The sequence below is a fragment of the Mesoplodon bidens genome (assembly GCF_964165515.1).
Source record: "Mesoplodon bidens genome assembly, chromosome: 9".
Classification (NCBI taxonomy): domain Eukaryota; kingdom Metazoa; phylum Chordata; class Mammalia; order Artiodactyla; family Ziphiidae; genus Mesoplodon; species Mesoplodon bidens.
This window is the reverse complement of record NC_138166.1, coordinates 47,596,147-47,618,903: the sequence shown is the minus strand read 5'-3', so window position 1 is coordinate 47,618,903 and position 22,757 is coordinate 47,596,147. Positions and strand designations below refer to the sequence as shown.

General features: G+C 41.6%; 1 protein-coding gene across 13 annotated transcripts in view; it reads left to right on the top strand.

Moving 5' to 3' along the window:
* Positions 1-22,757, top strand: part of DYNC1I1 (dynein cytoplasmic 1 intermediate chain 1) — a 484,637-nt gene that overhangs the window by 234,110 nt on the left and 227,770 nt on the right. For all 13 annotated transcript variants that reach the window (XM_081243706.1, XM_081243717.1, XM_081243708.1 and 10 more), the window contains one exon: positions 5,600-5,715. In XM_081243706.1, the coding sequence (XP_081099832.1) occupies positions 5,600-5,715 (116 nt within the window). The remainder of the gene's footprint in view (positions 1-5,599; positions 5,716-22,757) is intronic.

Below are 22,757 nucleotides of genomic sequence, written 5' to 3'. Positions count from 1 at the left end.
AGGCTGAAGGAGGGAGAATTGAGGGAGTGACTCCCAGTGAGTACAGGATTTCTTTTGGAGGTAACGAAAAGGTTGTGCAATTACATAGGTGAGGTTATATGAGTTTGTGTATGTACTAAAAACCACTCAGTTGTATACTTTAAAGGGGAGATTTTATAGTATGTAAATTTTATTTCAATAAAAAAAAATTAAGACAGCCTTGATCTTAAGTCTCTGATCAAAGAGCTCTGCTTTTTGATTCTTGCCATCCCAAACCAACCCCCACCTATATCTTTGTCATGTCAAAATCATTTTCCTGGGCTTCCCTGGTGGCGCAGTGGTTGAGAGTCCGCCTGCCGATGCAGGAGACACGGGTTTGTGCCCCGGTCCGGGAAGATCCCACATGCCGTGGTGTGGCTGGGCCCGTGAACCATGGCCACTGAGTCTGCACATCAGGAGCCTGTGCTCTGCAACGGGAGAGGCCACAATAGTGAGAGGCCCGCATACTGCAAAAAAAAAAAAAAATCATTTTCCTATTTAATTCTTAAAGGCAGCTTAACAGTAGTTTCTTTGAAATCTAGTTTTTTTTTTTTTAGCACTGCACATGTATGCATGAAACAGTGATTGCATATTTTCAGGTCACAGATGCAGTGACTTCAGAAGCTGAAGTTCTGTTGTTCATGGCTTTCAAAGGAATGTAGGTCTTTTCAAAAATAGGGACAAAACCAGGGTATCCCAGTTTAATAGATAAATCAATGCTTTGCAAGTATTTATTCTCTGTATTATTAAACATAATGTTTAAATATTAACTGCATTTTAAAATGTCAGTAAGGTTTCTCTTAAAATTTCCTTCACCTTTGAAATGGGAGAAGAGCCAAAGAGTTTATATTTATTAGAATTCCAACTGCTATGTATATGCTTCTCATCCTTTTATTTGGGAGTAAGTCTGTATAACCCGTAAATTTCTTCCACGTTGGTAAACATCATAGACCATGATGAAGTCACGTTTTGAGCTTCATCTTCCTTGGATAATGAAACTTTGCAAGTAGCTAGGAAAGTCATGCTAACCTTATGGTGGATAGGCAAAGACATTACAAGTAAACCAGAAAGGGGAATGGAGACAGTGATTCATGCAAGGGAGTTTTTTTCTTCTTGTGATGCATAATGTCTAACTGAGGGCAAGTGGACAGACCTGAGTGCATTAGACTATGCTAGTGGTGGATCATAAATCTCAACACCCTGAGCCCTGGCAAATAACCTTCTCAACTTCAAATACCTTCCATTTTTATTCTTTATCAAGACCTTATTTTTCTTTTCTGAAGAAACATTTCAACTTTGGTGCAGTATGGCTTTGCTCAGCCAGCTTGCCCAGCCAAATTGACAGGACCATTTGGAGAGGAAGTCTCCAGGACTTTTAGTGGGGAGTCCAGCCCTGGCCCAGGGAGATGTGGGCCCCATGTCACTTCAGGGCCAGGTCAGGTCAGCGAGTAAGGGATCCGTGGTTCCATTGCCCAGCATCTCTGGGATCCCCTGCCTGACATTTTAGTTTTAGATCTAGGATAGACCCTTGTGCTAGGCCCTTAATATTTTGCACACTGCAGTCTGACACTCATCCTCTTACCCTCTCATCTTTGTTCACCTTTGCTCCCAGCCTGTCTCATAGAACTTTATAATCTTGGTCAAGAGATATCATCTCCGCTCTGTGGGACTGAGGCCTCATCATCTAAGCTGCAGGATGGAGAGGCCCAAGTGAATCTAGAAACAATGAAGCTTCTATGTTTACACTCTAATATTTCTAAATCAGTGGTAGGTACTCAGCCTTTAGTGAGCGTCCACTAAAGTGGGTAATTAAAACACAAGTTGCTGGACCCTATAATTTAATAGTAATGCCATGGCCGCCATGGCGTAGATACTTGAATTCTCGATTTACATTTCTGCATCATGCTTCTTTCTCCTCCTTGTATTCTTCTCTTTTTCCTTCCCTTTCTTCCTCAAACATTTATTTAGTGCCAGCTCTGTACCTGACACAGAACTAAGCCCCAGGGTACAGAGATAACTCAGTCAGGGATAAATAAGTAAGTTTCAGTCAAGTCAGACATGAGAAGAGGACAGTGACATGTAACAGGGGCTATAGTGGAAGAGAGCATGTGTGTGTGTCTGTGTGTGTGTCTGTGTGTGCCTGTGTGTGTCTGTGTGTATAGTAGCGAGGGCATGAGCTTTGCAGGAGGGATGGTGGGACAGTGGGGAAGGTATCCCAGAGTCAGAACAGAAGAGCCTGCATGAAATTTAGAGCCTAATTAGAAAGAAAAGGAATTAGAGTAGCATTAATTCTACAATACAATGTGGGTTTGTCCCCCCCTCCTTTGCTAAGTAGTTTAATTTGCACCCTTGAATAAAAGAATTATGAGCTGGTAAGACTGAGCAAAAATAAGAAACACAATGCTCAGTGTTTGTACTTTTAAAGAAAATAACTACTATATATTTCCTCTTGTAGACATAGTTATATGATAATTTTGTCAGATGATAAAATTGTAGAAGTATCTTAGGGACGCTCAAAGTCTCTATCACAGGGTTGTATGAATTGATAGATCCTGGATCAGCTGAGACATGCAGACCCTAAGGCTGGCCTGGGAGAGACCCAGAAGTGGGGACACAGTTGGAGAACACACCTAAGAGGAAGGTCTTTGCCATGGAGGGGCGCCACCTTCTGCCAGACTTTCTGGAACAGCTAGGGCTGGGAACAGTTGTGTAGTACTCACACCACTTTAAGCAAAGTTTTGAAAACCGAGAAGTTAAAGGAAAACCAAATGGACTCTCCCAAGCAGCCAAAACCTACCCGTGTACCATACAAAGAAATTAGGAGTGTGATTCTTATGTTTTACTGTCAGGGATAATCTTCAAATCTACTGTTTTAGAAAATCAATTTAGAGCATTCATAAATCTGCCTTCTCAGATTTTTTGAAACAAATATAAGCATTATTATAATCAGTCAAAAAGATAGAAGTAGAGCCACCTACTATGTGCCAGACACTAAATTAAGTATTTTACAAGTATTAGCTTCATTTAATCTTCATAACAATTCAATGATATGTACCCATTTTATAGATGAGAAACATGAGGCTTAGAGGGGTTTGTCACTTGTCCAAAGCTTTTACATACCATTCAGCTGATAAGTGACAAAGAGGGGATTTGAACCCAGTTTCTGTATGAGCACGTGGCTTAACCATTATGCTATGCTGCCTCACTAGTTGGTTTCAATTTGCCTTGTGGATTATCAAATTACAGATCAGCTTCCGTTGTCCAGTGCCTATGGCTGGTCACCCAACAAGATAGGCCTGCAGCTTATGCTTGCATCTTATTAGCAAGATGCGCTGGAATCCCTGGCTGCAGGTATAGGTATTTCTTAATTGGACTGTGGAGATCTTTGGGCCTCACACAGATGCCCATGGAAGTCTAAACTCCAGGGTGATCTCTCCATGCTGGGTGTGACCCCATTTTGAATTGGTGGTGGTACATTACCAGCCCATGTTTCCTTTCCATCTCTTTGCCTAAGATGAAGATGAACCACTTGGGGCCTCAGAAAGATGCTCCAGGCCATTAAACAGCAGAGGGAGCTTTGTCTCAAGCAGTCCTGGAGTGTCTAGTCATGTTTTCTTTTTCAGATGCTTCAAGAAAGACCCATTTCAGGAAGAAAAACATACTTCTTTAACACAAGAAGGACTTAAAATAATACCTGAATTTCTTGCTTTGAAACCTTGAGCCTTTTACCTTGTTTGGTAATTTTGTTTCTAGTATATTTTGTGTGTTTTCCCCTAATTCTGTGTGAGAAGGTTTGGAGGAAGTGCTGGGTCCCCAGCCTGACCCTCCTGTATGCTCTGTGGTCCAGACATCTGAGTGAGTGAGGCCCACATGGCCCAGGCCTGTGTGGAGCTTAGGCTACAGTCGTGCTTAGTGGGGCTGCAGAGACAGCCAGCTGGGCTTGTTTCTAAACCAGCCTTTGTTTGTTTGTATGTACTCTGTGCTCATCTTAGGTTTTACCTCAATTTTAGTGATTCATAGAAAAGAAGAAATTTTTGTTTTCCTAGAATGCTTAGGAAATTGTACATGGAAATTCCCAGCTGTGGTATGCATTTTCTTTCATTTTATTATTACTACTGCTGAAAAAAAATACAATGAGTCTGTGCCATTGCTAGTAATAATTTAAAAAGTAATACGAAAAGGGTATGCTTCTGTTGGTCCTAGAGAGCTAGGGAATGTGGAATTGTGGCTAAATGGTTATGTTGCCTTTCTCTCTCAGAGAGACACACACATGCTCTATTTCCTGGAAATTTAAAAGAAATATAGTAAAATATGTCCGATACTGATACTAAATCTATATACTAAAATAATGTTTCAGAAACTATTTTAAAATATATATGTGTGTAAATTGTGTACATATGTATATATAACGTATATGCGGCATATGCATTATATGTATGTGGTACATAGACATTACCCATACTAATCCTAGTACTAAGAACTAGTGATATCTCCATTTTACAGATGAGGAAACTGAGGCACAGAGAGATTAGGTAACTTATTCAAGATCACACACATAGCTGGTAAGTGTGGGCTAGTCTTATGTGATTAACGACCAGACTCTACTGCCTCCAGGAGTGGATGTTTCCTGGGTGACGCAGGAGACACTCCAGATCTGGGGGATAACTCAGAACTCACCATTAAGAACCTCAGGTAGGAGTTTGACTTGGTGGCAAAAGCACTGGACCAGGACTCAGGCCAACAGAATTTTCTCCCTGGTTCTACCATTTACGAGTTGCATATACTTGGGAATGTCTCCTACTGAATCTCACTTTCCTCATCCATAAAATGGAGATGGTGATAATCTGCCCAGAAGCTTCATAGCAGTGTCATGAAGACAGTTGACATCATGGATGTGAAAGACATCTGAAAATTCTTGATGTGCTCCATAAATATTCAGAAAGGATTTTTTTTTAACATGGTCACTGCTCATTTGGGAATTCTAAACTAAAACTTTATCACTCTTAGCCCGGTACCCTTTTCAGTCAATTTGTGCTATATCAACGTATCTTTAAACAAATTCGCATGCTGATCTGTATTAGTTTCGTTTCTGGAGAAATGGGAGATGTTATACTCCCCCTTGGAATATCATCCTCTCATTACTATTATAGAGAACAAATTACTCCACTAATCATCTCTTTTTCTTCAGATTTGAGAAGCGTTACTTTTCTTTTGTCCCTCTTGCCTAAGGGACTAGAATCCTGTATTACAAATGAAAATTCCCTTTATAACCTTTAATCAAGAAAAATCAGAGTTGCTCAGAGTGGAGGGGTCTCATTTGAAGTGGACAAGACCTGGTTTTGCAGATAGAAAAGCTGAGGGTCAGCCTGAGGGACCTATCTGACACCACCCAGCAACACAGGGGCAAAGTGGGCCAAAACCCCAAGTGTCCAGACTTGCAGCCCAGGGCCAGTTCAACTTCATGACGCTGCCCCTTGTACTGAGAAGCTGTGGGTATTTGGGGTTTGTTTGTTTTATTCCTGATAGATCTTCTGCTAGGAATGCCTTCCCTCTCTAAGCATTTGTCCTTTGTTACTTCTAGACGAAGACTGCATAAGCTGGGTGTGTCGAAGGTTACCCAAGTGGATTTCCTGCCCAGGGAGGTAGTGTCCTACTCCAAGGAGACCCAGACTCCTCTGGCTACACATCAGTCCGAAGGTAAACTATGTCTTTTGTTCACTTTCCATATGATCTCTGGAGAAATTGCCAGGGAGTTACATCCTTCTTGTTGATTTCATATCTTACCATAAGACATCTTCACAGGACACAAATATAATGACACACCAAAAGCTTAAGTCTCCTTTGACTCTGGTTTTGGAAATGCTGGAGACGAAACCCAGTGGTATTCCTCCAAAGGGCCCATGAACTTTAAAATGGATAAGTTAATGAGGCCACAGTTTGTCAACTTTGTGTGAGGAGGGGGAAAATCATCAAAGGATAATGTAATAGAAACTTCTCTGAATTTTATTGATAAGAAGAGTGTGTACATCAAGATTCAGCATTTGCAGGAGTCAGCAAACTGTAGCCAACCACGTATTCCTCAAATTAAAGTGTTTTGGAATACAGCCATATCCAGTCCTGCATGTCTATATGACTGCTTTCTTGCTACGTGGTAGGGTTGAGTACTTATGACTCACATGGCCTGAAATCTTTACTGTAATCTGGTGCTTTTCAGAAAAACTTTGCTGACCCCTGACTTGCTTTGCTGATTCAGATGGCAACACGCTAGAATATACCACGATTTAAAAAGACTTCCCATGCGATCTCCATGTGGGTGAATGGGAATTAACTCCATGCCTCCTTCGTGCATATCCGAAAATAGCAAGTGGAAAATGTATGTGCAAATCCCAATAAATTGTGAAAATACACTAATAAGAGAAGTTGAAGCTAATCAATCAAAATGCTTCCTAGAAGTCAAAAATTACACCAAAGCAAAATTACTCCAAAGCAGAAGCAGGAGATGTGTGCACTTAAAACAGGATAAGTGAAGGTTGCATTGTTAGAGAATATAGCACTGTTTTTATAGCTAAGCAGATTCTCTTTTTACTTTGTTATTTTATTGTCTGGTGTGGTGAAGAGGCTGTTAGCATTCTGGGTTCATTGTTGTTGTGTAGTAAATACTGAACAAAAGCCATGAAAATGAAAAATGATTCGCATTCCGTGCTTGGTTTACAGCATATATAAATCAGTGCACTTTGGTTTGCGCAAGTTACAGAGCTTTTCAGTTTTGGTTTTAAACACATAACATCAAGACAAGTGAAATTGGATTCCTTGAAGTAGAGCGCTGCCTACAGGCCTTCTGAAAACCTTTCTTGGGTAAATGCTGTCTGGCGTGGTGATGATTCTTTGGTAGCAGGGCCTCTGTTTTTCACGTGATAAGAAATGAATTTTAGAAGCAGACAAGTAGCACCCTCTGGTGGTAAAATTTTAAACCAACTATTTCAATGAACTTGAGAACTGTATATTAATGTGGCAGAAAATACAAAGTTAGAAAAGCCTTTGGGAGTTCACCTAGTCTATCCTTGGGCCTCTGGGCAGATCAGGAAGATCATTAAAAATAACCTCGTCACCCAACCAAAACATTTGTTTGAGTTAATTTGCTGCCAGAGGTATTTGCAGAGCTGTAGCCTGAGGTATGTTTATTTAGCCCCAAATTTGACCCATAACATAGAGTTATACAACTGAAATAGGAGAAGGAATGAATTATTTTTTGGAAATGTGTAGACTTTAGATATTGGAAATGGTACAGAAATATTTACAAGGGAAGATAAATTAAGGATGAAAAGGCATCAACTCTAAACTTTTAAACTGGAACACATCAAAAGGAGAAGCCTGGGCATTCCATTTTATTACTGCAGAGAGAGCTTGGGAGCCCTCATTATGCTGTGGTCCAAGCAGCATGAAAGAAGGAATTTATTTCTCAGCTCTTGGCAGAAGTTCTTTCTGTTTTGTTAACAGGACTCACAGAGCTTTTTTATGGTGATGGGTGTTTTGATGGTTCAAATTCCACAATACAGATTTGAACTCAAAGTGAGCTACCGTAGCTCTAGACAGTAAAGCAATCCCCGATGGGTTTAGACAGGAAGAACTTTGGATTTGAGTTCAGCAAATCATCCTCTCAGCATAGATGATTCCTTGACCTCTGGCTGCCCGGTGTCGTCCAGCCCCTGGCTGACGGGGGGTGCCCCATGCTTGCCTTTCACCTGCTGAGTGAAGTGGGGAGGCTCTACCACGTGGCAGGTTTGGACTGGCTTCCAATTTGGGAGCTTGGGCCATGGCAGTGTTTTCATGACGACTGCAGCCGTTCAGGGTCAGGAAACAATGAACTACTGAATTTCATGACACAGTGAGGCTCTTGGATGGATAATACGTAAAGCTGTGGTGCGTATAAGATCTGTTTTAGCTCATTATTGCCCACAGTGTATGAAGGAACGCTGATTATTTTTGAAGTCATTATGAACAATATTCAAACTGTTGATCTCAGAACATTGATCTGTTCTACATCTAATGGAGTTCTTATGTGTTCAGTTTTTGACATGTTCTCATTTTCCTCTTGAAAATGAAAGGGAAGGTACTTTGGACTTGCCCAAGCTTAAGCTTCTCTTCTCTACTATGTACTATAATGAACATTCTCTTAATTTGTGATCATAATGACCTGTTATGTATGAGAAACAGTCCAGAGAATGATTTAAGCCCTGGAGATTTAGGAATGAGGTCCGCACAAACACTGGTTTTTCAATACAAGTTTAGATCTTCCCTCTCTGCTTAGGTCATTAGTTGCAGAGAAAGAAGGCTGAGAATAGGTAACAGTGATTTGGGGAGCAGGATATCTCTATCTCCAAAACACTTTAAACACGTGCTTCTTATTCCCAGGTCCTAAGAAAGGAAAAAAATAATGGTTCCCTTCCAAACTACGTCTGCTTTGTGTTATTAATATCTTGCTGGACTGACCGTGAGGTCCTGAGGTTCGTTAGGAAGCCAGTCTTCTGCATCTTTATTATAGTGGGAAAGTGACTGGCCCATTCTAGGCTCCCAGCAGATGCTGTTGAATGACAAGAATGAGGCCAGACATCTTAGAAGCACCAGGTTCTGCAGTGACCCCTAGGAGAATGAGAACTTCTTAACTTGCTGGAAAAATATAAGCCAATCTGGAGAGTGGAGGAGGAAACTTACATAACCTGTTGATCATTTGAAGAGTTCTCTGATCTTCCTCTTCTCTTTGTGATATCTTTTTTTTTAATTAATTTATTTTTTAAATTTTATTTATTTTGCCTGCGTTGGGTCTTCATTACTGTGCGCGGGCTTTCTCTAGTTGCGGCGAGGGGGGCTTCTCTTCGTTGTGGTGCGTGGGCTTCTTATTGCGGTGGCTTCTCTTGTTGTGGAGCATGGGCTCTAGGAGGCAGGCTTCAGTAGTTTTGGCTCATGGGCTCTAGAGCGCAGGCTCAGTAGTTGTGGCGCACAGGCTTAGTTGCTCCGCGGTATATGGGATCTTCCCGGACCAGGGATTGAACCCGTGTCCCCTGCATTTGCAGGTGGATTCTTAACCACTGCGCCACCAGGGAAGCCCCCGTGATATCTTATAAATGGGAACTTAGTGGCCCCGTGTTGGCCACCCCCCCCTTGACTTCCCTCTTATGCCTTGTTTCTTATATCCAAGAGAGACCAACCCACTTGCATTTTCCAAGGCACCATGCAGCCTCATGCCTCCACACGCTTGTACTTACTGTCTCCCGCCTGGAATGCCATCTCTCCTGTTTGCCTTCCTTCCAGACCAAAACCAAGGGACAGCTCCTTGGTAGGTCCACTTATGGTTGATGTCTCTCCTCGTACCATGGGCATAGTCCATCTTCCCCTTATCAAGCTATTATTTAATTTATTTAATATATTTAATTGTTATTTAAATGTCTTCCTTTTAGATTGGATCTCCTTGAGGGCCTGGGGTGTGTGTGTGTGTGTGTGTGTGTGTGTGTGTGTGTTTTTGCGGTACGCGCTACTCATTGTTGTGGCCTCTCCCATTGCGGAGCACAGGCTTCGGACGAGCAGGCTCAGCGGCCATGGCTCACGGGTCCAGCCGCTCCGTGGCATGTGGGATCTTCCCGGACTGGGGCACGAACCCGTGTCCCCTGCATCGGCAGGCAGACTCTCAACCACTGCGCCACCAGGGAAGCCAGTGTGTTTTGTTTTTTAACTTTTATTGGAATGTAGATGATTTACAATGTTGTGTTAGTTTCAGGTGTACAGCAAAGTGAATATGTTATACATATACATATATCCACTCTTTTTTAGATTCTTTTCCCATGTAGGCCATTCTCTACTCAATACAGAATATTGAGTAGAGTTCCCTGTGCTATACAGTAGGTCTTTATTAGTTATCTATTTTATATATCGTAGTGTGTAGTGTGTATATGTCAATTCCAGTCTTCCAATTTATCCCTCCCCCTGTTTTACTTTTATGTTTAAAATATTTTTAGCCATAAGTTTATTTTCTACATTGTAACTCTATATCTGTTTTGTAGATAAGTTCATTTGTACCCTTTTTTTTTCAGATTCCACGTATAAGCGATATCATATGATATTTGTCTTTCTCTGTCTGACTTATTTCACTCAGTATGACAGTCTCTAGGTCCATCCATGTCTCTGCAAATGGCATTATTTTGTTCTTTTTTATGGCTGAGTAATATTCCATTGTATATATGTACCACATTTTCTTTATCCATTCCTCCATTGATGGACATTTAGAAGGTGTGTGTTCTTTACCTCCTTGCCCAACACAGTGCCTGGCACAAAGAAAGGGCTCAATAGATATCAGTGGAAGAAATGAAGAATGAAATGATTCTAGACGAATAAGAAAGAAGAGAAGATGCTCATTGTATTCTGGGGAGGATGGAATATGATCCATGCATTAAGGCTACACTGGTTTTATGGGGTTTTTAAGGAAAAGTCATGAGAGTGTGTAAGGAGGGGAGTTCAATGTTTCTATTTCCACCAGGCCCGTATTTCCGTCCCCAGGCTGGTGCAGGCGTTACTGCCATGAACATGACACAGTTATGAGAACTGAAGGAGAAAGTCACCGAGGCCACCTGGCTTGGCCCAGGAAAGAGCAAAGCAGTCACCAAGTTTGTACTGTGCAGAGATACTGTTTAGAAAGTACTTTGAGTTTGGAACAGGTGTGCAGGAAGGTTGAGGGGAATTCTTGGCTGCTTGAGGGGAATTTCTACCTTGTCTTCCCATCCTCTCCGGCATATATTCAGTATAGATGCTGCAAATATAGAGATAGTTTCCCAGGATAAACTAGTCCAGCACTGCCCAATAAAAACATAATGAGCCATTATTCATTTTAGTAATGTTTTATTTAACCCAGTATGTTTAACAATTATTATTCCAACGTATAATCAATATAAAAATTATCAATGAGATACAGTACATTCTTTTTTTTATATTAAATTTTCAAAATTTGGTTTGTATTTGACACAGCATATCCCAATTCAAACACTAAATTTTCCTTGGAAATACTTGAACTGTAATAAGATTTCATAAAATTTACAATTGAAAAATTAAGTTCATATATCACTGTTGTTCCAAACATATTTGAAAGCTATTCAATAATTGGATCAAATATTTGTTTTTAAGTTTAAACTTAAATTAATTAAAGTTAAATTTTAAAATGTAGTTTTTTGGTTGCATTAGCCACATCTCAGGTGCTCAATAACTTCAGGGGGTTAGTGGCTTTTGAATTGGACAGCTCAGGTCTACCATGACCCCTCATGATGCAGGTCAGATGCTGAGACCCACAAGCCAGGCTGATCTCCACTTTACCATGGCTGGGCAGAGGGGCTTGGGTGAGGAAACCTCCCTGACATGTAGAGAACTCCTCTAGGTAAATGATGACTTTGTAGATGCTCCTCCTTTTTGTGAAGTCAGCCATATCCAAGCAAGTGTTAGATGATTGGACAGAATCCAAGTTGTACCCCCAGCAGGATAAGTCCTCCAGTAAGCCTCACCCTGTCATATTAGAGGCAGTTGTGAGAACCCCTCTGGGTTCTCCCTTCATGGTCCGCAGTTCAGAGACTAGAATATTCACTCCTTCTACCCTGTCTTCATGCTGCCCAAAGGACTTCTAAAGACCGTGTATGACCTCCTTGTTAGTTATCTACACTTCTGCTGCTCCCCTGTCCTTCTGCATGAAGTGATGAGAGATCAGAATTAAGATGTGAGTTCTAGGGCTTCCCTGGTGGCGCATTGGTTGAGAATCTGCCTGCCAATGCAGGGGACATGGGTTCGAGCCCTGGTCTGGGAAAATCCCACATGCCGCGGAGCAACTAAGCCTGTGCACCACAGCTACTGAGCCTGCGCGTCTGGAGCCTGTGCTCCACAATAAGAGAGGCCGCGATAGTGAGAGGCCCATGCACTGCGATGAAGAGTGGCCCCCGCTCACCGCAACTAGAGAAAGCCCTTGCACAGAAATGAAGACCCAACGCAGCCAAAAATAAATAAATAATTCATTTAAAAAAATATTTGAGTTCTAAACTTCAGATAGTTGAATTCTAAGGCCTCCTACACCTTGGTGGTCCCAAGAACATAATTCTTTGATACAAAGTTGCCCAATAAAGACATCTACCGTAGGATCTAAGTGGAAATATTTATTTGGAACCTAAAGTTTGAAATCAGACAGTTCTTAGAGATATAATTTCCCAATGGAAGCCAATCCTGAAACACCTGGAGATGACTTGAGAGAAAACAGGGTATGGTGTCATAACCTTGACTCTCCAACTGGATCTCAGTTTCCTGGACCTTAACACACTTTCTCTGAACTTACTATTTAAAGAACAACCATGTGTCTTGTGACAATCCATGGTGGCATCTGAATGCAAATTAAAACCCCCTACTGAAGATGACACACCTAATCTTATTTTTAGCTTCTGTTTTTAAGATAAGAACTGACACTATTCCAGAGAGATAGTGACATCTGCCACAATTTGCTTCCTTAGAATATGCCTACTATTTCCCTTTTTACACTTGGTTAAAGTGTTAATCCTCTCTCAGAACAAACTGTAGAGCCTCCAGGCCTGTTGTTAACAAGATCAGGGATCCTCTCCTGGGATATTAGTTTTCTTTAACAATGTTAATCTCATATCATCTTGGCAAGACTCTTGAAAGACAAAAAAAAAAAAAAAAAAGGGTGGGGGGCTATCTAAGGAACATAGACATTTCAGACATTACTTTTTAGGTATTATTTGTATCAAATAGACAAAACTTTCTAGTTAAAAAAAAAATAGTTTTCGGGCTTCCCTGGTGGCGCAGTGGTTGAGGGTCCGCCTGCCGATGCAGGGGACACGGGTTCGTGCCCCGGTCTGGGAGGATCCCACATGCCGCGGAGCGGCTGGGCCCGTGAGCCACGGCCGCTGAGCCTGTGCGTCCGGAGCCTGTGCTCTGCAGGGGGAGAGGCCACAACAGTGAGAGGCCCGCCTACCGCAAAAAAAAAAAAAAAAAAATAGTTTTCTCTATCTCTCAACCACCTCTCCAGCTATTGGTGAGGAGAGCTTTCATGGTTGAGTTCTTGATTTATATTAGACACTAAAATAGATATTGGCTTAGACTGTAGCTGGTCTTGATATTCCAAAGGAGAAGCCTCATGCTAAAAGTTAATTTATTTTTAAAAAGTACTTAGTGAGAGTGCCAGAGATGGTACAATCAAATCTCAGTCAAATAAGCTCATTTTAGCCAAAATATTCCTTCCAATAAAAAAACAAAAGGGTGGGGGCTTCCCTGGTGGTGCAGTGGTTGAGAGTCTGCCTGCCGATGCAGGGGACACAGGTTCATGCCCCGGTCCATGAAGATCCCACATGCCGCGGAGTGGCTGGGCCTGTGAGCCATGGCCGCTGAGCCTGCGCGTCTGGAGCCTGTGCTCCGCAACGGGAGAGACCGCAACAGTGAGAGGCCCGTGTACCGCAAACAAAAACAAAAACAAAAGGGTGCTTAATGACAACTCAAAATGAAACCAGAAATGTAATAAAAAGATAAAATGCAGAGCAAGACTTGGTGCCGGTGGGCACTGTCTTATTTACTATACCTCTGTAATCTACAGGTCTATAGCGAGGGGAGGGCCATTGAGAAGACTAGCCCTAGAGCATCCTGTGAACTTTAGGCTCAGTATAGGATTATATCTTGGCTACAGTATTGTACTAGAAAACAAACTTATATTTTAGGAAGATGGTTTGAGAATTTTGTTTAAACATGAGTGAATCAATTAAACAACATATCACAGTCTCTAGGCCATCAAGGGTTAATGTGCTTTGTAAAGTCATGGCATTCAAAAGTAAAAGATTTTGCATAAAATAAAAACATTGTCCTTCTAATATTGTTTCGATGACTCCATCCCTTTAGTTTTTCATACAACTGGAAGGTATCTTTGAAAACCTCTTCAGAGCAGAAAGATGAATAAGAAGCTTAACTGAAGCTAAGGACCTGGAAGCTCATATTAACGCAAAAGGGGCTGTGAGATTTTTGTCTGACTCCAAGGCTCACACATTGCAGGTAGATGATCTAAGCATGTTTTACTGAAGAAAGAACTAATATCCAAATTATAGACCTAATATCAAGTTAATACGTAATCATAGATCACTGATTGCTTCTCCCAAGTTCATTTACATATCCAGTTTCCTTGATCTCCAAGGCATCCCTTCTCATAGGTCCTCATCCCTGGTAACAGACACATTGATTCTGTGTATCACTAGTGCCTGCATAGTGCCTGATGTTTGGTGTGGGAATGAATGGGTGACCTGGCTTAGGTCATAGAGTTGCCTCAACTGTTCGCCTTATGAGCCAGATGATGGAAGAAATGAAAGAGAAGTAGGTCAAAGAGTAAGACATGGGAGGAGGTGCGCCAGAATTTATAGTTTCAGACACTATAAACTATGGTTAACTTAAGCAGGAAAGAGTTTGAGTAGAAGGATATTATGTAAATCACAGAATCAACCTGAAGGTTGAAAAGGCAGGCTCAGAAAACAGGCAGAGAAGCTAATTGTCAAGAACACAGCCCAAACTTACAGTATGTAATATTTTCAGTAAGTCTGTGACCAGTGAACCTAGGAGAAGAATGCCAAGCAGGGGGAAAAAAATCCAGAATAAGCATTTATTCTAGTGAAGACAATTGGATTCCCCACTACACAACAGAAAAATGTGATCAACCTGGCTGGTCCTTCTTTTGAGAAATAGTTCAATATTGGGAGTTTCAGTTGATCTCTGGTTGAGCAAGTAGCCAAGGCATCTTGAGTTGGGGCAACTGTGTCCTTGTATGGCCTAGCTGTACATACTTGTAGCTATAGATACTTTATGAGTCCATTGAGCAAGTACTTGTACAGCTGGACACAGGAGAATGACTGGCATTGTAGAATAGAATGTATCCACTCTTCCACCTGATTATTAGAAGCCTCCTTCACAGTGCATAAATTTTCTAAAAAAAAAATTTATTGGAGTATAGTTGATTTACAGTGTTGTGTTAGTTGTAGGTGTACAGCAAAGTGAATCAGTTATACATATACATACATCCACTCTTTTTTTTTTTTTTTTTTGCGGTACGCGGGCCTCTCACTGTTGTGGCCCCTCCCGTTGCGGAGCACAGGCTCCGGACGCGCAGGCTCAGCAGCCATGGCTCACGGGCCCAGCCGCTCCGCGGCATGCGGGATCCTCCCGGACCGGGGCACGAACCCGTGTCCCCTGCATCGGCAGGCGGACTCTCAACCACTGCGCCACCAGGGAAGCCCCCCATCCACTCTTTTTAAAATTCTTTTCCCATTTAGGCCATTACAAGTATTGAGTGGCATTCCCTGTGCTATACAGTCAGTCGTTATTAGTTACACAGTGCATAACTTTTGATTGTACATAAATATTCTGTCACTGTAAGTCTATGTTGGAAGGTCCTACCATATACCTCTTTCCTAAGTCTTTTGCCATTGGTAGCCTCTACATGTGACCTTTCAGTCATTGCTCATGGCTTAGTTTTAGCTAGACTGTTTTCTCAAACAGTCTACTCTTCCAGCTCAAGTGGGCAACGAGATATGCTGATCAAAACTCTTTTCATCCAAGTGGAATTGTAGTGGTTTTTCTTCTCCACTGAACTTTAGGCCTACGCCTAAATGGAGGTGTCCTGTCAGCCGTCCACTTCTGGCTTTTGCCAGCCTATCACTTAGAAATTTCCAGAGTCCAGGCTCAAATGTTTTCAGACAGCTAGTCACCCAACACTTCTCTTTAGGCTGCAGGAGGAGTGGCATTGCCGCAGGAGTAAGAACATGAGAGTGAGAGCAGCGGGCTCAGGGAGATTGCTTGTCACAACTCAGTATATAGCCCTCGCTGATGAGCGAGCTAGCGGTGGATCCACCTGATCCTGGCCAGATTTCTGGCCAGATGGATCAGATAGTGCTCCAGTTCATAATGCATATTTTCCATAGTCACCTGGTATCTCTACTTGGGTCTGCTTGTTGGGCAAACCAACACCTATCCCTCAAAAGGCTAGTAACATAGTAAAGAGGCTACACTGTTGCTCTAAAATCTAGGGACCTGTTTTGTACTTCCCTTTTAGAGCTCTTTGATTTTCCACAGACACTTTGGGCATCATTGGATCTGCTGGACCAAAATTTCTAGGTAATATAACCATGTAAAAGTAGAAGCCTTTTGAGTCACCTGGTAAATGGGTTGAATAAGTACATGCAAATGTTGAATATGTGACCTGCAAAAGCCAGAATGGCCCACCAAGCATGACAACTCTTACTATTAGAGAAACAAGATATTTGCCATGTACTTTGGAGTTTATGATCACTAGACCCATAGCAACTTTCCTGAAGTAGCAGATCTCTATATTTTCAAGTACTTTTCTCCCATCCTGTAGCCTACTTGTGTCTTAACAAGGTACTGAAGGTACCAATCCAGCTTACTGTTCAGGTCTTGCTAGCATGATGCCCTGTGCTGAAGGTGAGATGATCAAGGTCTGTAGGTAAAGCCAGCTCTCTGGCTCAACCCTGATATAAGATGAAGATGCAAAGAGAAATGAGGTGGGTCTTCTTTGGCTGTCAAGCAAGGCTTGGTATAGAGTGTGGCTTGGTGTGTGTGTGGGGGGGTGTACTTCCAGGCCTCCGTATTCTCCTGTATATTCAACTTTTCACTATTTCCTGATCAGTACTATCACTTTCACATAAGTGACTTGGTAAGGCTGGAAATTCAATGGACTTTATCCAGGCACCCACAGAATTTTAAATTTGCATTTGAGTTTTGCAGACATTTATGAAGACATTTATCACAACCAGAGAAATGTCCTGGGTCTATGCCTTGAGCTAAAATATAGAGATTTGAGCTTGTCCTCTCTTCTTTAAGCTGTCCAGTCTCATTAGAAGCAGCCACCTCACCCTATAGCATCTTTAAATTCTTCATGCCCTTCACACTCTTCAATGGCAGTGATAATTTGATCCCTTAAATCCTTTTCAGTGGACACTTCATTAAAGATCACCGCAGAAGAAAAATTATCTAGCGATTTGTTACGGCTGACAGCTTCCCATTTCTAAACTCTGAGTTTTCATTTTCTTTAGCCCTTATTAGGGCGAATAACCAACACCAATTTCCTGAGTGACTGTCTTCTGGTACTAATTTCTAATCAGTCTAGGTTCATGGTTGCGGACAATAGAAACTAACTCTGGTTAACTTAAACAGAAAAGGGATTTGTGGGAAAGATATTAGATACTTCATAGAATGGATTTTAAAAGTTAAAGAATTAGGTCAGAAATAGAAGGCAGCCCTAACCCCCAATGTGATTATATTTGGAAATAGGGCTTTTAGGCTAAAATGAGGTCATCATTCAGGCTAAATGAGGTCATCAGGGCAGAATCCTAATTTGATAGGATTGGGGCCTTATAAGAGGAGGAAGGGAGAGAGATCTGTTTCTCTCTCTCTCTCTGTGTGCACGCACCAGGCAAAGGCCATGTGAGGACACAGTGAGGAGGCCTCCGCAAGCCAGGAAGAGGGCTCTCACGAGAAACTCAATTGGCTGGTAACTTGATCTTGGACTTCCCAGCCTCCAGAACCGTGAGAAAATAAATTTCTGTTTTTTAAGCCTCTCAGTCTATGGCATTTCGCTGTGGCAGTCTGAGCTGACAGAGACAGCAGCTAACACAGCAAGGTGATGCCTCTGAACTTGATCAGCTTGATAAGACGACCTGGACCTCCTGGACTTCCTGTCATTGGGCACTGCCATTAGGCTCAGGATTTAAATTCTGTTGTCACTGCTGCCTTGAAAACCTCTACTTCTCCCTGCACCTTGACGGTGCTCCCTTGAGCTTTAAAGGGGTCCACTAGGCAGGCCTCGGTTACATGCGCTGAATTAGCTGTGAGGGTCAGGCAGAGGAATAACTGCTCAGCCTGGCTTCCATAATATTAGGGGAGGCTGTGACTTTACTTTGATCTATTTTGGTATACTCTCCTCTAAAAGAGGGTGTTTGGGTGCTGGCCAGCCAAAAATATATATTTGAAAAGTGCCTACTCTGCTGAGAAGAAAAAAGAGGAGGTAAAGAAAAAAATTTTATGTATTATGTGCATAACTCAGTGTTTATGTGACACTCATAAACATTATTGTTCTTGCAGTGTTGTTACAGAATTTACTCAAATTAAAAATCAGAAGTGCAAAGACAATGCACCTCCTTTATTTTGTCTTCAGCTGTCTGTAATACTATTCGCTATTAGGGGAAAATAGAAAAAAGGTATGCAATAAACCTGAGTGCAGTCTCTTACTGTAAACAGTCTCAGTTGGTATGTTCAGTTAAAATTGACTGGAAATGCTCCAACCCTTATAGAACCTCACTCTCACCTGCTTCTCTCCCTGAGATCATGGCCAAACTGGAGGGGAGAGAGATGAGGTTACATGATCTCATGGCCTTGGTGGAGTAGAGAGGGATGAGAGGGACTCTGGCCTCGGTCAAGTCCTTGGCAGTATGCTGGCTGACATCTGCTCCTCTCTGCCCTGATCTTTATCCACCTGGGCACTGGCACCCAGTGCTACAGCATGGAGCTGGTGAACTTGTGTCTGTTCTTTTGGCTTGGCAATGTCTCCAGGAAGCATGGGCCATTTTGCTCTTGATGACTTGGTCTCTTCTCGGCTTTCATTGTTTCTAGAACTTGAGTCAATGCCCTGCCTTCTGTTCAACCCCTGGCCTAGAAGTCCATGTCCAGCCCAGGCCATGTAGTCCTTTTATCCACCACAGCAGACCCTGTGGCAGACTGGCTCTCAATTGAGTTTCCATGCCTCAGATGATCTGATGGAGGCTTAGGAGCACTCACTGGTTCTTCTCTCTGTTTTATGCCAACCACTCCCAACGAAGCTGGGTTGTTGCCTTGTGGTGAGTGAGACCTGTTGCATAGTGGTCTCCGTAGATTCCCAAATAAGGAATGTGGTTCAGTGGTTCCTGTGCTCATCTTTTTTCTTGGTTTATTAACACTCCTCCCTCCCAATGCTTCTCCTCAGAAGGTGGAAATCCAGATGTATCTGAAAACTTATCTCCACTTCTTCTCCCCAAATGCTCCTTTTCTTGCCACTTATCTAAAAATAAACTCCCATGTTTAACTTCCCACATAGATTGGGGAAAGAAGTGGACAGAAGGAGTGATCTTTATGGGTTTGTTTGTTCTTCTTTTTTGATATTCTAAATGGTAAGGAAAAGAAATTTGGAATGTCTTTTCTCCCTCAGTTAATCCTGACTCTCATCGTACTGTGGGGTTCCAAAATCCAGTTTTTTGAGAAGGGAGCTGAATGTTACCTTAGCCATTTTATTTTCATTCTGCATCAAATTCTGAAGTCTCTACTAGCAAATGAATGCCCCAGGTAGACTAGGCTGGAGATTATTATGTTCAGAAAGAAAAATAGAAAAGCACATTAATACTTTTCAAACATAACTCTCACTGCTGATCAAAATGAGCAGGACATTGTTTTTGTTCATCACTCTTGATCAATGATAGAGTCAAGAGATATCAGGATTAAGGAACATTACAGTGTATAACAAGGCTTTTATTCCTTGGAGAAATACAACTGATATGTTGACTAAGTCAAGAAGTATATAAAGTTTCCATTTCCAGCATGGCAACATGGAGAGCTCTGTGGATCTGCTTCCCAGTAAAATTAGTGAAAATCCTTAAAAAACAAAAACCAAAACACTAAAGTCTCTGGAAATGGTACCAACGGCATACAACAAATGAAAAAACATTTATTGAAGAAAACTTAACTAAAACTTGGTAAGAACAGGAAGAGTCTGCGGTGTTTGAACCACAGCCTACTCCTATGCTCCCTCTTCCCAGTTCAGCTTGGAGCAAACTCTTCTTCAGGTGGGTGCAGAAAAGAACACAGAGCTGCCTGTCCTCCCAGCTCCCAGTTGGAGGGCTACTGTATCTTCCTGGGAGGGGCAGGACTTAACAATCTCCGTTTCTGCCCCCAGATACCAGTTACAGAGCCTAAGCTTCAAGCAGGTGCAACTGAGAGGCCGATATTCTCTTCTTTAGCCTAGCCCAGACTTGAGAAATAGGGACTTTACCTTGGGGGCAGCATGCTAAAAATACTGGGGCCCTAATCACCAGCTCATGTGTAAAGCAGAGGTTCCATTCAGGGAGAGGCAAGCCAAATAGACCAGAGGCTATGGCAGGACCCCACTCTGCCAAGCACCCAGCTCCGAAAGCATAGGTGTCACTCAGAAGTATGCCACTGTCCCCTCCTCCAGCTCCAGAGCATTGGCCCAGAGGAAGAAGTAGGCCATAAAACAGAGAGGTTAGAATCTCTTCCCAAAGAAGCTGACTTCATTTGCAATAGACTGTGGGGATATTCAAGCCTAATGACATCCTCAAAACAATGGAGGTTGTGCTATAAAGCAATTCAGAGTCAACTGGTAGATGCATACGAGATATAAGCTAAGTCATAGGCCAGCTAGTTTACTTGCCAGAGCCAAGGAAACAGACAACTAAGAGCCTTCCTGGGATCAGACAGATCTCAAAAACTGAACTCAAAAACTATCTCTATAAAGGAGCCTGAGTTTAATTGGATCACTCTGTGGAGAAATTTGTGTCCCAGGGCACTGTTGACAGCAACAGAGCAATCAGCCAGCAATTAATGGAACTTAACTGCTGGGTGTGGTCAGGGACAGGGACAGTTAAAGGGACTGCAAAATACTGTCCTCCCAAGGTGACTGTGCAGATGCCCAAGGCTGCACCATCTGAGGAGCAATATCAGAGGCTTTACACTATGGGCTGAGAGGATAGAACAGACTTCACCAAAATAATTCAGTCACTAAACAAATAAACAAGCAAATAACAATAACCAACCCCTAGGGAAGGGAAAGGAGATCAACCAGTACCCAGACTCACTACAATGTATTACCTAAAATAGCCAGTTTCACAAGGCAAAAGAAACTGCCTGTGAAAACAGATTAAAAACGTCAATATTTCATTAAATGGAGAATATCAATAAAGAGGTAGAAATTATTTAAAAAAACAAAAACAAATGTAAATTCTGGATTTGGAAAGTACAAAAACTGAAAAGAAAGATTCATTAGAAGGCACAACAGCAAAAAAAGAAAAATGAAGAGATCCTCAGAGAAATGTGGGATACCATTAGATGACTCAGCATACATAATGAGAGTGCTGGAAGGAGAGGTGAGAGAGGAAGGAGTAGAAAAAATAGAAAAAAATATTCTAAGAAATAATGTTTGAAAACTTTAATTCACGAACCCAAGAGTCTCAACAAACTCCAAGTAGAATAAATGTAAGGAGTTCTAGAAAAGACAGATCGTAGTATAAATACTGAAAGCAGAAAGTGAAAAATGAATTTTCACTTACAAGGAACCCAATGAGATTAACAACTGACTTCTCATCAGAAACCATGGCAGCCAGAAGACAGTGAGATAACATATTTAAAGTTCTCAAAGAAAAGACTGTCAACCAATAAATGTGAACCTAGCAAAGCTTTCTTTCAAAAACTGAAGGTGAAATAAAGACATAACCAAATAAACAAGCACTGAGAGAACTTGCTGCTAGCACACCCACCTTATAAGAAACACTAAAGGAAGTTCTTCAGGTTAGGGGCAACTGAACCCAGATCGTAATTCAAATTCACAGGAAAAAACCAAGAGCACAAGTGAAGATAATTATGTAACCATAAAAGACAGTGTAGGCGTATACTTCCTCTTTTTCTTCATTAACTGATTTAAATAGCATTATCTAAAGTACTATACATATAGTTATATTGCTGAGCCTATAATATATGGAAGTGTAATATATTTGCTAGTAATAACACAAAGGAAGTAGGTTGCAAAGCTGCATTTGGCCTAAGGAAATGACTCCAAGTGGTGATTTGAATCCACAGGAAGAAATGAAGAGAACCAAATACGAAGGTTAAATAACAAAGGCTCTAAGTATATCATTGCTCTCCCCTCAACTTCTTTAAAATACATAAAGTCATATGAGGTAATCATTATAACAATGCATTGTGGGCTTTATAACATATATAGATATATGTAACAATAAGAGCATTGAAAGGAGAAAGGGAATAGAGCTATATAGGTATAACGTTTCTGTATTTCATCGAAATTGTTAGTATAAATCTGAAGCAGACTCTGATGAGGTAAGATGTATATGGTAAGCCCTAGAGCAACCACTAAGGAAATAACTTTTAAAAAATTTAGTGGGAAAAATATTAAAAATTAAGGTGTTATATTTGAAAATATTCACTTAATGTAAAAGAAAACTATAAGAGAATAATAGAAGAACAAAAAACGACATAAGACATACAGAAGACAAAAATAAAATGTCAGCTATAAATCCCACTATAGTATATTAGTGAGTGGTGGGGTGGGGTTGGGCGTGGGCACCCTGAGGAAACCAAATCTGCCAGATATGGACCCATAGGCATCCTGGCTGAGAAGATACAGATACTGGACAAGTGCGGGTGATGGCAGAATGTAGTAACAGTACAGGCAAGCAAATTATAACCAAAAGAGATAATGCAGTGGCCTGCAAAGAGATGTCCCAGGGTGGATTATAGCACCAGGAGGAAAATGTAGTTTGCAGTAGAAAAAGGTATTGGGAAAGTAGTAGGGGAAAAAAATGGAGAAAATCCTAAGGTGGCAGAAAATATGGCATGTGAAAGTAGCATAGTGTCAATGTCTGAAGGGAGGTGAAAAA